Source organism: Gambusia affinis, linkage group LG07, assembly GCF_019740435.1.
Source record: "Gambusia affinis linkage group LG07, SWU_Gaff_1.0, whole genome shotgun sequence".
Lineage (NCBI taxonomy): Eukaryota > Metazoa > Chordata > Actinopteri > Cyprinodontiformes > Poeciliidae > Gambusia > Gambusia affinis.
In genome coordinates, this window is record NC_057874.1 from 16084395 (window position 1) to 16100563 (window position 16169).

Here is a 16169-nt window from a genome sequence, read left to right on the forward strand (position 1 = left end):
CACCAAAAATCTGGAACAAACTTCCAGAAAACTGTAAAACAGCTGAAACACTGACTTCCTTTAAATCTCAACTAAAAACCCACTTGTTTAGAGTTGTATTCGAAATGTAATCAATTGCAAATTTATTGACGGAATCTGACTATGTTGTGTTTTTATTGTTGATTCTATGTTGCATTGTATTTTTGTGTTTGATTTGATGTAAAGCACTTTGAAATGCCTTGCTGCTGAAATGTGCTATACAAATAAAGTTTGATTGATTGATTGATTGATTAATATTGATATTGACTTGGATTAAAGCCTACATAGAAAGTAAATGAAGATCTGCCTATTAGAGAAATTTGACAGAAAAAGCCATAACAATTAAGATAATATTGAAATTACCCTGATTGTTGGTAACCCAGTAAGTCATAGTCTTTGTAATCATTTAGTTTGGAATTTGGCATTTTGACCAGTGTTAGGAAAGCACTTAGATTAAGTTGATAAAATCAAGTTGTTGGACAAAACAGAGGTTAGTGGATCCATATGTGTAGTTTAAGGTGCTCAACAGGTTTTAAAATCTCTATTAGAATAGATAATTAGTGTAAACGGTGTATTGGAGCAGCCTATTTGAGAATTGTTTGAGTTTCAGAGAAATGTTTGTCTTTTGAGGCACTAACCTTTATGTTTGCTATAAATTTGTAGCTTAACAGTTCATGTTGACTTTTAGCAAAGGTAGTTTTTATCCCCTTTGTTACAATCCCAATAAACAACAATCAAAGATTTTGATGAAATCTTTTGTCTGTTTTCCATCTCTGTGAGTGAGACAATGAAGAGTCACTGTTATGAAAGTGAACTTTCTCCAAAGGCTTTACTTCCTTCGATTGTGTTAATGCCGTCGGAGCTGTGCAGCTGTTCACCCCCGAAATAACAGGTCAGGCCAAAATTTATGAAGCAGAAAGCTGTTGTACCAATAAAGCACTTCAGACATTCCCTGCAGCTTGTGAGTCACTGAATTAGAACTTAAGTATGTTTTTCCATATCTTCTTAAAGCCGTCTGTTTTTCTAAATGTTGTTTAAAACCAGTTGCTTTCGCTGCAGGCCAGAGACACAAAAGAACACACCTCACAGACTCGATATCATCTGTTCACAGGATTACATACAGTCTGCGAGACATAACTTTCCATCTTTCTTTCTTTTTAGCTTAATAAAAGCCTCAATAGCCTGATGTTTTAACCTAAACCTATTTTTAAATTGGTCAATAAAATAGTCTTTAATATCTGACACATTTCACTACTTACCCAAAATGTAACTCCCCTAGAGATACTCGTATAATTTTTTTATTTTTATTTTGCCCTCTTTTGTTCATCGAAAATGTATTAAGCTAAAGACATCCTTAATTTGAGATTAATTTACACATTTAAACAAAAACTACTAAAGCTATAAAATGAAACGGTTGTGTTACAGGTTGTAAAAATTTATTATTTTTTTTATGCTCTTTAGTTACTGTTAGTTTCTTACTCTTTAAAGAAGCTCCTGTCTAATGATCCGTGTCTCCAGGGTGGAAAGGATAACCGATAACCTCCCGCTGTGAAAGAAAGTTCTAACAGTCAGAAATTTAATACAGCGCTTTCTTTTTTCTTTTTTGGCTCTGTGCCGTGTGGAGCCTGAGCTTCTGTGTTTATGTGTGAGAGACCGGATTTTTCCTGGTGCATCCTGGTTCCTGTTAGTTTCCCCTTTGCTTCCAGTAATGCAAATTCATACTTTGACAGTTTCTCCTCTTGTTCACCCTCCCCCTTCCTCTTCCCTCTCCTCCTGTTTTTCTTTTTTTTTTCTTTTTTCTTTTCCCAGAGTGCTGTGACAAATCATGGCTGAGAAATGCAAGAATAGCCGGAACAACGGGTGCAGTGAAGCAACGAAGAAACAAAAATCATATCAAATCCATCGATATTTTTCTTCTTCTAAATCAACTTTACTTTTCTGTTCACACATCTGTTTGGCCACCAACATGCATTAACCTCCATTTCTCACATTCCCTTGTTTTTTTCCTTGTTTTCTTTGTTTGTTTTCTTTCTCTGAATCTAATATGTGTTGACTTAATGCCAAGTTGTGCCAGAGCTTGTTCTAAAATAAATTCTCATAATCCGGTGGTGATGAGTTGTGTTTCTTTGTGTCTGCTGTGTGTGCGTGCCTGTGAGCGAGACGTGAGGTGGCGGATGACTGTTTCCTGCCACAGCAGACTAATAATTCTTCCACAAGTGAAAATGGGGTCATGTGTACCCCACTGACAGCTGTGGGGGCCTGGAGGCCTGATTTTGTGCCGTACTTGTGGTTTCATTAAGGGAGAAGAACGGAGAGAAGAGTGAAGGAAATGAGGGATTAATGAAGTGGGGGACAGGTGAAGAGTGAATTAATGTGTTTGTGTGCCAGTGTGAGACTTCACCTTTCTCTTTAACTGCCATGCATTCTCTGCTGCTGGTTTTTTTATTTTTTTTTTTTTACGAATGGAAAATTCATGAAAAACAGCTGCCACACCCGGACACATCCGTCGGACCACCGGAGCAAGAGTGTCGATTTGTGACTCTGGAGAACGTGTCGACGCTGCTCTAGAGTCCAGCGGTGGCATGCTTTCTTTCACTCCAGCACTTTGTAATACTCCTGGTGATTTAGGGTTTGGATGCAGCTGATTGGTGATGGAGATACATGCACTTTGAATGAACTGTTCTTGAGCTAATCTGGAGAAAAAAAATGTTTTCATCTCATTTCTAGTCTAATATACTGGTAGGACATTAGCATCAGATGTCGGTAGCAACCCAAGAAACCCATACATACGAGGAAATGACAGCAAATTTTCACATAAGTTAAATTATAACTGCAAACTTGGACTGGCAAGGGGAATAAGTATTGAATGTGTTTATAGACATGTGTTGAATGCTTTGTACAAGTCTTTTTTTTATTATTCCTTTTAATGCACATTGATTTTCAGTTCTTTCCCATCATTTTCAAGGTCCTGACCTGAAGGCTTGGGTCAGTAACCTGTTACTGACCCAAGCCTTTCTTGCAGTTTTACTTTTATTCTCTAAAACCAATGAAGAGTTTCCCCCTCTGTGTATTTGTGACGTTTATCTTGCTATTGAATTCACACTCGTTTCTCCTTAAGTTCCATTTAAAGAAAGTCTTCATTCGTCCTTCTTCCAATGCTGATGATCCTACCTGCAAATTTCACTTTTCGCATGGGGTTGGGACCAATTCTTCCTCCAAACACGGTATACTGGTGTTTAAGTATACAGAGCTACAATTTGTTAGCCAAGTTTAAAATGCAACACCAAAGCAAACCGTGTGGACTCCCAGCTACCCATAAAGTATGCTATTTAAGGAAAGCTAAAGCTTCTTATATAAAAATCTACAGTGACGATTGGAGGAAGAAAGAAGAATCAGACTAAAGATTAGTCAGCGTTTACAACACTTGGCTTAATTACTAACGAGAAACCAGTTCACTGGTACTGAAGAAAAATTAGCTAATTTTTCTTAGCTAAAATTAGCTAAGAAAAAATAGCTAAGTATACTACAGGCAGCAGGATACTACAGTCCTGCTGCCTGTAGAATCATTCAGCCAGTCCTAGACACTGCGCAGAAGCAGACATGCTGGCAGGATTCCCGTTGAGGAGAGGGAGTATCCCAACATCTGGACTTTTAGGGTCCATTCAGGGACAAGTTCTTCTACACTGGATTGTCTGTGTGTCAAAACAACTCAAATTAGATGTGAATATATTTTATTCTCACATCAGTGTAGTCCTTTTCAAACACTCCTAAATGTCAACTTTGACTGTTTCAGGGTGGCGTTGTTGAATAGTTTATAAAGACATCGGCTTTATCCGATTATCTTTAATGGATTGAAAATAATCAAACCAAATCTCAAGTCAGACCTCCACTAGTCACTCTTTAAAATCCTGTAACTTAATAAAGTCTAGCAATTTCCCCTCAAATTTTGAAAAAAAGAAAATAAAAATCTGTTTACTTCTGTATTAAGCAAAAAAATAATAATTTGTTTCTTTGAAAGATACCGAACTGTGATTTTTATTGACTATGCAGAAAATTCATGAGCATGAATATTTGTAGATGGGCAATGGACTGGACGCAGCACATATTGTCCCCGCTAGCTGTGTTTCCATGGTGACAGCAGGGGATGTGCCAGCAGTAAGGTGCGGAGGAATCTTCCAGATAACCCTAAAGGTCAACAAATGGAGCTACAACCTGCAGCAGTGCTCTGTACTTACACATTCAACTCCTCCCTACTTCGGAGTGTGTGTGTGCGTGTGCGTGCGTGTGTGTGAGGAACGTCACAACTCAAGTCGAGATGCATTTCCACTTCTATATGGACATGGTTGGTCACCCTTGGAATGATGGAGGCTTGTTATCATCCACTTACACACAGAATATCGACGGGCTTGGAACACACCAACATGCTTGTTGCCTGATATGAACGCACGTTCACACAAGTGGCTGTCGATGACAATTTACTGAGGTGTGTTTGGTAATGATAGCTGTGACGAGTGCTCTATTGATTGCAGTTTGACTCCCACTTGGCCACCGCTGCATTGATCATGACATCCACATTGCCTTGGCGCGATCCATAAATGCTCGATTATAGAAATGGAGTAAAAAATCTGACGGATAATTCATACTGGGATTTCTTCCCTCTGAATCTGGAGCGGTGTGAAATCGTCACGGTCAGATAACATTAAGTACTTTGGTTTCATTGTGTTTTGCATGACAGTTCAAAACAAAAATGTGTGACATGTCGTCTCAATATGAAAGGCTGAAGGAAGAATTCTTTCTGAACCTGCGGAAATATAAATTACTACACTTATCTCGAATTTGAAATTATACCGGTTCCTTATTTCTTGTGGTATTCTGAGTTGCTATGGAAACAAAATTAGATCGAAATCACACCTGTAAATACCGTAGGAATGCATAGAGAGAGATATCAAGAAATATTATCAAACCTCACCAAATAGAGGTACCAACACTACTGATCAACTTTCAATGTGTAAATAAATAGGCTCCTTATCTTGTGTTGTATAAAGATTGAGAAAGGACATTGTGATTTCACAAAAAAAATGTAACTATGCCACCACAAATGTCAGCCTAAATAAATCTTCTTGTTTTTGTACTCTATAGAATTTTCCCGATAGATGGAAATATTGTATCAAATTATTACTATTAAAACGGCAGGGTTTAAATTCATATTTTTGTCTTGGGGGTTAATATTTTAGATTTTCTAAATAATTTAAACACTTTAGAAATATGCTTCAAAATAAATGTCTCAATATTTTTGGTTTATTTATTTATTTTTTTTATTCATTGTCAGTTCACTGTATATGGCATCTCAAAGAACTTTACAAGACGCACAGGCCCAGTTGATATCCAGAGAAATAGGATCAAATTGATTTAAACTGAGTTAAATAAATTTCATGTTGTCCATAATAATAAAACAGTGCAGTCAAATTCAGTTTCTAGATAAAGTTCTCTACCTAAGCAAGCCAGCGAACTGCACCAGCTCATTGGTTTTGCATTAATACCTCCTGAGAAAGCATGTGGTGACATTGCACTTTGCATCAGGCTGTTAGGGTTCTGCTAGATGTTAAAAAATGTTTAAACATCTAGCAGAACGCAATTCAGAATGATTTTCTCTCTCTCCTTTTGTAAGAAAAGAGAAAGTGCAGTGTGGGTGGTAGTGCTGAATCACTGCCAGAAAAAAAACATGCAACTTTTCAAAACTTCGGTGTACTTTGATGCCCATGCCGACATCCAAATGTGGTCTTCCCTCCCAGACTGCTCAAACTCTTCTAATGCACACGCGCACACATTTTACGTATATTAGTGCGAGCGTCATATTAAAGGTTTCAGCCACTGACTCTGATAGCCTTCCTCTCTCCATGACATTTCTTTACAAATACCAGCTTCTATTCATTCTGTTATTGCCTTTTCTCCCATTCAGCAATCCTCTGATTAAACAAGCCCCTGAAAAGCTCAAGCACTGCTATCTGCCATTTGGCTTTTATTAGAAACCCGTCCCCTTTAATTAAATACCTTGAATTACAGAAGTATCAGGGATATTTTGCAAATATATTGAATAAGAGAGCACAATAGATGGAAAAAAAAGTGGAAGAATAGGCTTTATGAGATGCTATGAATGGGGTTTGTCGATGAAATGAAATAAATGCTATCTCAATGGTGGCATTAGGGAGGGGGTTGTTTTTTTGTAGTTTTTTTTTTTTTAAGAAAGCTGAATTTGTTAAATCTGATTGAGCCTCATTGCTGAACACAAGGCACAGCTGAATCTCACTCCGTTTCTCTGCTAGTTCCATTTCAGCCCCACACTTCCAAGTGCCATGGCTTTTCTTTTTCCCTTTTTATTAATGTGGGAGATGTGGGATTGAGGTTGCTGTGGAAACCGGGCCGGCTTTGATTGGGGGAGACAGCTGCATGGTGCAAGGTTAGACGATGGCCGCTCACGACTCACAATGCGCCACTATTGATTTCCAGACAATTACTGGGTCCAGTTCAGTACGACGAGATGCTACACCGAGGGTTTTGTGTTGCTTGTTGTTTCAGCAAACATGCAGGCTTTTTCTTGCTTTCATTTTTCATTTTATTTTTTTTTAAAGAACATTTATTTGAGCCTATAACTTAAGCTGCAGACAAGTTTGACAGTCAGCTACGAAGTCTGCTTGCTGTTTTGGCTGCTCTTCACCGTCTCCCTTCAGTCATTCTGGACGTGTCGTTTGTCAGCTGTTGTTTGTCATCCAGCTGAGGTAGTATCAGATTCTGACAAACTATTGCCATAATGGTGGCGCATTTAAGTTAAGCTGCATACTTTGAATCTACAAGCAAGACAGTCACATATACTTACTGTAGTCATTATTTGCCCCAGACTGTTGTCATCTCTTCAATGCTTCCGTCTCTTTTCCCTCAGCCAACTTGGCTTTGTTTATGTGAGAAGTTGACAGTGAGCCTAATTGGAGTTTGTGGCTCCATCGAAGACAATCGTCACTCTTTTCTTTTTTTTCTTTTTTTTCCTGCACAGCACATAGAGCTCTTTAGCTAATTGAATAGTCTTTTATTAAGCTGCATTAATGTGAGCCTGAACTGGTTGTTGGTGAATTAAATTAGACCCCCCCTCCCCCCCCCCACCACCACCACCACTACCAACGCTAATAACTACAATACGTACAAACACGTTCGGCTCAGTGAGGTGGTTTAATGAAAGGAACATGTAAAAGGAAGACAAGAAAGGAAAGTACTAATAAAGAGGTTGAGAGGTATGCTTGTACGGTGGTGTTTATTTCATTTACAGTGCTAGTCTGAAGCTTTCATGCAGTACAACATAGGATAAAAAAAAATGTAGATTTGAAATTGCTTTCGTTCAATAAAGAAGTTTGTTTCCAATAATGGCAGAACCCTCTTTTAAAACATTATAAATCAATGCAAAAAGAAAACAGAGAACTTATTGGAAAAACAAAATATAGCAAATTATTTATGCCAGTCCCAACAGTAAATGGAAACATTTTATTGGCATTACAGCAGTCTAACAGTTCTTATGACTGATCAGGTTTTTGTTTATACAATAAGCATAAACATTTTTTAATATCGGCAAGCACAGAAAAAAAAAGAGGTATCATAATTTATGTGTCAAAGGTGGCCTGAACATTGCTTTTTTTTTTTTTTTTTTTTGCTGTACATTTGCGCTCTCATTGGCAAGTTGCTCTGTGCAGAGGTGGATCACCAGGAGCTCCAAGTCTTCCAGGTTGGAAGTCTTCCATGCCATCACCCTAATCTTTAGCTCCCTCCACAGATTCCAGTCAGACTCCAGTCAGGGCTTTGGTAGTTGGGTTACTTCAAAATATTAACAATACTTCCAGTTACAACTGACATGTTTGTAAGATTATATTGTTGCATGACGATGACAGACCCAAAAACCTAATTAAAACCCAGAGAGGTGATATGGAACTAATGGGCACAAGCTGGCAAAAAGAGCAGTGCAAGCACACTGACCTTTGCTTCAGACAGAAACCACTGGAAAGACAAGTGCACTTCAAAAATATTTTGAGGAGCCCCAGTAAAAATTAAGGAGGATAAAAGTGAACTGGAAGTAAGTGCTGGTGGTGGCTACGTAAACTAACAAATAAGTGGAGAAGTACCTCACTGTGATGGTAAAATTTCTATTTGCCTGAAACTTGGATAATTTTGAGAGAATTTGCATTAGAGGACTAATATTTAGACATAACACCACAGACTGACTCTGTTGCAACTTTTTTTTTGTCAACATGCAAAAGTGGGAAGGATGGGAGTATATTTAAGCTGAACTCCAAAGTTTAATTTTGACTTTTTTTTTAAATTAACTTTCTGAAATAGAAAAAAAATAAAAAATCCCGCTTCAATTTTTTTCTAACAGTCTTACTCTTCTCAATATAAATCTCCTCCTCCCCCTTCATCCTTACAACTTTTCATCTTTGGAGTCTTTTAATTAAGATCCTTTTTGGATAATTATAATCTTTACTGTTTCCTTTTATTGCATGCTGTAAATAGGTCCAATCAGTTACTACTTACAATGGTTATTATCTGCACTGAGAATAACCATATTCTTTCTCACACTCTCCCCAAGGGAAGAGCTGCTTTGTTAAATCTAGCCTTCAAAGTAAGAAAACAAAGAATGGATGAGCTATGCAGAACACAAAGATAACCAGAAAGAGGAAGCGGCAGAGGACCTGGAGTTGAACAGCCTGGGATGGACAGTGGAGTGGTTCAGATGGCTCCTTCCTGCCATACGCTGCGGAGGAATAAAGATTATAAAAGTGGAAAAGCACGAAGCTGTCCGTATCCACCACACGATTGATGACAAAGAGTAAACAAAGGAAACAAAGTGAATCAGTCAAGGTTAAGAGGGACCAAGCAGAGATTCTGAGTGATGAGAATGGCGGAAGTTAAAAAGGTGGAAACAAGAGCTGAGAGTCAGTAAGATGGTCTACTGAGGCTGATAGAGGCAGTCAGGAGAAGATAGCTCCCTTCTCTCTGCTTTATTATATTACACTGGTGAATAAAAAGAATTCAGCATCCACTAAAGTCATTACAGCCTAGTAAGACCAGCTCAGAGGGCAACGTAGCTCCTTAACCCCTTTCAGCACATGGCTTGGTGCGTGGGTGTGTGCGTGGGTGTGTATGTGTTTGTGTGCGCAGACCCAAAAGACAGCTCATTCTTGTGAGCATGTGTGTTTCACCAAAACAGTGGCACATGGCTTATCCTAGTTACTCGGAAAGGATTAAGCAACCAGCCTTATCTGTCTTTCCTCCATTGCTTCGTCTCTCACTTTCTTTCCTCTGGTAACTATTGTTCCTTTTCCCATCTCACCCTCTGCTCAGTCACTCCCTGTTTCAGTCTTCATATTACCTCAGCCTCAGTCACTGCGTTTTAATTCCTCATTCTTCAGTGTTTAGGGCCTGGAAAGTTATTTTGTGCCAACACTCGGGGCTAACTTTGATTCTTTATTTGGATGCTTTGCAGAATTTGAGGGGAGAAAGTATGTTGTAACTTTGATTATCGTGCTGCTTATTAGGTAAGCTGTAATATAGGGTCATTATGCAAAAGTAGTGTCACCACAACTATAGTAACCGTAAAGAAGGACAATTTATGGAGGCGAACTTGGCACAAAAGGTAAGGAAGAATGTGCTTGGCCAACTATTTCTCCTTTGCAGTATGTCTTGCACCTTTCCAAAGCCTGATTATTATCTCATCAAATGTGTCACATTTGTAAGGAAAAGGGATTTGTGGGTTAAGTATGTGGGAAAAACTTGCAAAGTCCTCTTCTGTGAGCGTATGGGGCACCAATGGATGCTTTTCAGAGCCATCTTTGTTTCTGCAACCAAAGCAGGAGCTACGTCTTGATTCTCGGCACAGAGTCGATCTCATGCTAGTTGGATTCCACTTGGCCTGTGTCCTTTCACCTATAATGTTTGTAGTTTTCATAGGATCTTCATAAATACTGAAGGAGTGGTTGGATTGGGAGCCTTGCAGTCTCATCGGTTGCCGTCTTCAGGTAATGGTCGTCAACGTAAACTGAAATGGTTCTAACCCAAATGTAAATTGTCTGGATGCTCCACGTTGAGCTGGAGAGTCTTGGGGGGAAAAATAAAGATAGCAAAATTTGTGTATGGTAAATATTTCACAGACTCACCTTTCTTTGTCATCCTGTAACGAAGAAAAACAATCTTGAATTGCACGACTGCTCTTAAATGTATAAACTGTCATTTGATTACTTTTAGCACGAACACAATGAATGGCAATCAGAGCAGATAATGCACTTCTCCTGAAGCACCCTGTGGCATTAGGAGATGTCTGACAGTAACACTTTCTGCACTGTTTAACAGGCTTCCAATACGCTCACTCTTCTTTCTTGATGCCCTCACCATGTGCCATCCATGCACTCACACAGACGCAGTGTCAATAATGGCTGGCTGCTGTTTGTACAGCGATCCTATCTTCCCAGATAGACGGAGAGCTATCTGCTTTGTCTGTCACACACAAAGAGGAAATGCGGCGCGAGTGCAAGTGGATCACCCCTCAACACAAACTCAGAAACACACCAACGCCTCTATCGTGATGTTCTCCAATAGACTTCCTGTGTCAACACAAGCTTTGATTAACTGGGGGACAGACACAAGCCAGTGTATCTCTTGGACAAAAACAGTCGTGCTGCAAACCTGCCTTGCTAGTACGAAGGAGGAGAATTATATCTTAGCCTGGAAATCTATGAAAATTCTACAAATAATATTGACTTTTAATTCACTCTGTTTTATCCGTTTTATTTTTGATATGAATTCTGAAAGTAAAAGCCTGTTTTCCAAAACCTAAAAACTATGTCATTTGCTTCAATATTCAACTCTTTATCTTGTGTCTTTTTGTACATATGTTTGTCTATCCCTCTAAGAAAGTAGCTTGATCTCAGTCAGATTGGATAGAGCTACGATCTTCAATTTGCGGTTCTTGCCACTGATTCTAAGTTGGCTTGAGTTGTTTTTCTGCCACTGAAGGGGTTTTGTAGAAACCATGACTCATAGGAACCTTTTCAACAGATTTTTCTCCCTGAGATTTCTGATCAGTGCAGCTCCTCTATAGTTAGCAAGGAGCCTTTGACTGCTTCTTCAGTTAATTGCCAATTAATTGTAGGTTTTTGCTTGTCACATTCCTTGGACTTTCCAATGCTTTTTTCCATGTAAATAATGTTGGACACAGCACAAATATTTCCAGCCACTTTATCTGGGAATGTTTAGTTTCCTTTTTCAGTGATAGCACGATGCTATCTTAAAATCCAATTAGCTATTCTTAGTTTTGCCTATCAGCAACCAGCACAATGTTCATCAGTGACACTGTAATCAATTGGGCCTCACTGATAGGCATGCATCTATAAGATCTGCCTACCTGTGGCAGGAATAGAAAATTCAAAATACCTGCTTGCTTGCCCAGAGCCTGATGAAACTGGATGTCTTGGAGTCCGCAAGGGTTTTGGGAATGTTGTGTGAGGGTTCCCACCCTGAAGCCAGGAGGTGTTTGTTCACATGGCAGCAAGTATTAAGTGACAGGGTGGGGAACCTCTCAATGAAACCTTCTGCTTCTTCGCCAGCTGGCTGCGAGTGCGCCAGGTGAGAAGCTGACCAGAAATCAAACAGGGCAACCGGGTGCCAATCAGACACCGACTTGAAGGTCATGTTTGGACGACGTCTGTTTAAGCAGAGGGTGGTAGTAACCTTTAGAAACAACTTTTATAATGGTTTAAGAACGGAGTGTTTAACTGCCCGCTCGGCTCACAGGAGGCATTAATTGATTTTGTGATTGGTCATAAAATTATGATGATGTATGAACCCGTTTTCCACCGCCTTTCAAAATTAATCACATCCCTTGAAGTGTTCTACTTTTGTTTTTTCCACGTTACTACCACAAACTTTGTCAAATAATTATGAAAAGAGAGGAAAATGATTGTTTTGAAAGTATTTTTATATGAGCAAAATCCTAAAAAGTGTGGTGAGCGTATGTATTCAGCCCACTTTACACTTAAAGGAAATGTGGTGTCACCAGTCATCCCCAGGATTATTTAATTACTGCACTCTCTCTGTCTAATCAACACAGATAACTGGAATGCAGTGTGGAGAAGTTTGAAGTAGGTTTAGGTCAAAGAAAAATAAAAGAATATGACAAGCTTTGAACGTCTCACAGACCACTGTTCAATTTGTCGTCTGAAAATCAAAGGAACATGGCGTTACTAGGTTGTTGTATAGATGACATGGAGCTGATCATAGGAAGGAAAACCTGTTACAGGCTCCAAAAGACTGAAGAGTGGAGCAAAGCTGACAGAGACATGCCCCAAGAAACCTACAGCTGTAAATGTAGTGAAGACATCTCAGTAAGATTTTGACTCAGAGGGCGGCTGAATATAAATGCAAAAATACTACAATTATACAAAAATGATTAAACATTATATTTATAAAAATATGTTCACAGGGAAGAGGATTTGGACGTCACGTACAATGAAAATCTGAAAACATTTGAAGATTTTTATATTGCAAAAACGTGAAAATTGTCATTTTCCTTCCTAAAGATAATTATCCCACAGCAAAGGCGGAATTTATATTTTTGTGTCTTTTTAAGAAACAGGGACACAAATGAAAAATGGCAGAGTGATGCACCAACCAAATGCAGGAACCTGCTTGTTTTTCAATCCAGCTTAACCTCCTGCTTTTTTGTCAGCCTCCCTTTTTTTGTATTTCTTTCAGGAATTTTGCTTCTCTTTCATTTTGTTTTTTGCCTCACTCTGGTGGTGTTAGGTGCAAGACATGACTTGTGCAGTCAGTCAGAGGCTCTAATGTGATGGATCTTACACCAGAAAAGTGTGGACTGGAAAGGCGTTGTTGGCATCTGGAATGAAGTGCTAACCCAGGGGTGAGCAACTCCAGGCCTCGAGGGCCGGTGTCCTGCAACTCCTGCAACTTTTAGATGTGTCTCTACTTCAACACACCTGCGTCAAATAACGAGGTCATTAGCAGGACTCTGGAGAACCTGACTGCACTTAGGAGGTGATTCAGCTGTTGGATTCAAGCGTGTTGGACCAGGGAGACAAATAAGAGTTGCGGGACACCGGCCCTCGAGGACCAGGATTGCCCACACCTGTGCTAACCTATAGATGGCAGCATTACACTCTAGTGAGTGAGTCACACCCGTTTTCTTGCAGCACAGCACTGACTTCACTCCCAATTCAGAGATGATTACAGGGAGATTCTCCTGTCACTCCCTTTGAGGATACATACATGTTGCACATTGTAGAACTGCTGGGGTGTCTTTGTCAGGAACATTCATTAAATCCGTCTTAACTTTATCCTAGACCTGCTTATGGATTTAGACTGTGCTACATATAAAATACCCAGCATATAAAAGGTGTCTTCATAAAGTATTCAGCGTCTTGGATGCTTCATTCTTTTAATTGTTTTTACAAATCAATCACGAGCAACAAAATTTAGTCAAAAGTGATTTCTACAAAAATAATAACAAAAAATAATAAGCATATAACATAAAATATGCGTCCGCATAATATTTACCCCATTCAAGTTCATTTTTAGTGGCTGCACCTCTGGGCCCCATCTTAACCAGACACTGTAATTTTCCTCCATTGTTCCTTCCAGAATTGTTCCAGCTCTGTCAGGTTCCACGAAGATTGGAAGTGAACAAGTCCGTTTACTTCCAATTCTCTGTCAGATTGAGGTCCGGGCTTTGACTGTGCCACTCCAGAACATTCACCTTGTTGTCTTCAACCCATTTCTGTGGAGCTCCAAGTCTTTTTTCTGTCTGTAGAAAGCTGCAGAGCTCTTTAAAGGGGGTGAATATTTGTGCACTCGCTTATTTTATGTTAAATAATTGCATTTAATTTGTTATTTTGTAGAAATCTGTTTTCACGTTGACATTTTAACGGATTCTTTGTAAGTCTTTTGCTCAAAAGTCAAATTTTGTTGCTCATGACTGATTTGTAAAAGTAATAAAAAAAACAAATACTGTTTACTCGCACTGTGATGCTGAAAAAGAATATCAACAGAACCCCCATCCAACTCTCTGCAGCTCCTAAATTGTTTTGCCTCTATGTTTTTATGCAAACTTATTTTTCTGCTCCGGGCACTGTCTGCAAGTGGGCCATGAAGATGTCACCTGACAGGAAGCGATCATCCGCCCACCACCTTCCTGCCAGCCGAGGAGATGACAGGGCTCCGAGACGTGCTTTCAGTTCAGTATATTCATATAATGTTTGCTGTGCATCAAGCTTAAGTCACAGTCTTCTATCTGTCAGCAGCACTGACATGCTGACAGAGTGCTTACCAACCACCCTAACAACACCCATACTTCCACTGAAAGTATGTGTCTCTCTACAGGCTTTCACAATGAAAAGTGGTTGGTATATGGAATATATTATGGGGGTAAGTCCTTTACTTTTACTTCACCAGCTATACATTCATGTTCAGTTTACGCAGGGAATGAACCGGATTGACTATACATCATTTTCAAACGTTTTTACGAATACAAATTGGACAGTTTGCCGTATATTTTTATTGAGCCCTCCCTGTCAATTACTTTGCTGTAATTCCAGCTGCAGGTCTTACTAGGGTCTGACTACCTGCTTTATATTATCTGAAAATTATCTTAAGCCCAGATTGGATGGAGAATGTCTATAAACTTTTTTTTTTTTAAAGTCTGGCGGTAAATTCTCATTTTGATTTACATCTGGATTTGATTGGACCACTCTGAGACATGGACGTGCTTTAATCTTAACCATTTGATTGTAGCTTAGCCAGTTTATTTAGGATTGTGTTCTTGCTGGAATCCACAACGACCCCAAATTTAGATCCATCCAAACAACGTGTCCCCGCTTAAGAATAGCTTTCCCCCAGTATGACGCTGTGACCACAGTGTGTCGATGGTGGATGGCGGATTTAGTACGACGTGCAATACTAGCTCCCGCTGTATGCCAATAAAGACGTTACTGGCATACGATGACATCAGCATGCAGAGTACGAATGCATGGCGCTTGAAGAACGTTAAAAAATGTCCATCCAAAGTTTGCAGCCAATTATTTCTTTGTGGTTGCAGCATTGTCCACATCTTCATATTTGCATTGCAATATGAAGGGGGATTTAATATAGTATGCTGCTCTGCTTGCAACAAAAGCTTTCCTGTGGCACTACTTAATAATTGCCTTGTCATTAGACACTCCCAACTGTGCTGTGGATCTCTGCAGCTCCTGAAAATTTACCACTGATCACTTGGCAGTTCCTTTGATTAAAGCCTTCCCTGCCTGACTTACCAGTCGACGGTCAGGCTTTACCGGCTCGTACTCTGATTGGGATATTACTCCATAACTTAACCCTAAAGTGGCTCCTACTGGCGGGAACCCACACCAGCTGAGGGTTCAAATGAAACAGATGCCTCCAGAAGTTATCCGGCTGTCCACGTGTCCACATTCTGTTTGCCATCGCAGCCCATGAAATTGATTCTTTTTATCTGTATGTTTATGAGCATTTTCGCAGTATGACACAGGTCGCTCCTCCACTGTTTTTCCTCTCAGCTCTCGCCATACACTACCTGGCATGTCTGCGTTGTGTGTGAGATCCTCATTTCATGCTTCATTTGTCATCTCACAAGGTACTTTAATAAACAAGACCCTTTGTTGCTGCTGCCACCTTGACACCTCACTGTGTGTGGGTGTGTGTGTGTGTGTGTGTGTGTGGGATGACTTGTCGTCTTCTGTAGGAATTGGATGAGGAGTCGTTCCCGTCAGGGTCAAGCATTTGAGTCCTTTGCAGAAAAACTAAGAATTATGTCACACTCATTACCAACGTCAGCATCGCTCCTTTAGGAATTGTAACTCCTTCCATCAATAAACCGGTGATTTCGTTTGTTCTCGGATCGCTCCAGAATGGAGCTGGTACCAGTGTGGCTTTTATAAGAATGTAATTACGGGAGGCAGCTGGAGCTCTATTTTTTTTTTTTCCTGCTTGTTATCCGGCTGTCCACGTGTCCGTCTATCTGCCGGCCTCTCTCTGAAGGGGGAAAAAATTGAAATTGCTCCAGGGCAGAGTTCATCTCCTGTCTGCCCATA

General features: G+C 39.7%; 1 protein-coding gene across 2 annotated transcripts in view; it reads left to right on the top strand.

Moving 5' to 3' along the window:
* chchd6b (coiled-coil-helix-coiled-coil-helix domain containing 6b) overlaps window positions 1-2126 on the top strand; it is a 63379-nt gene extending 61253 nt beyond the window's left edge. For both annotated transcript variants that reach the window (XM_044122396.1, XM_044122397.1), the window contains one exon: window positions 1828-2126. In XM_044122396.1, the coding sequence (XP_043978331.1) occupies window positions 1828-1851 (24 nt within the window). In that variant the 3' untranslated portion in view covers window positions 1852-2126. The remainder of the gene's footprint in view (window positions 1-1827) is intronic.
* The last annotated feature ends 14043 nt before the right edge of the window (window positions 2127-16169 follow it).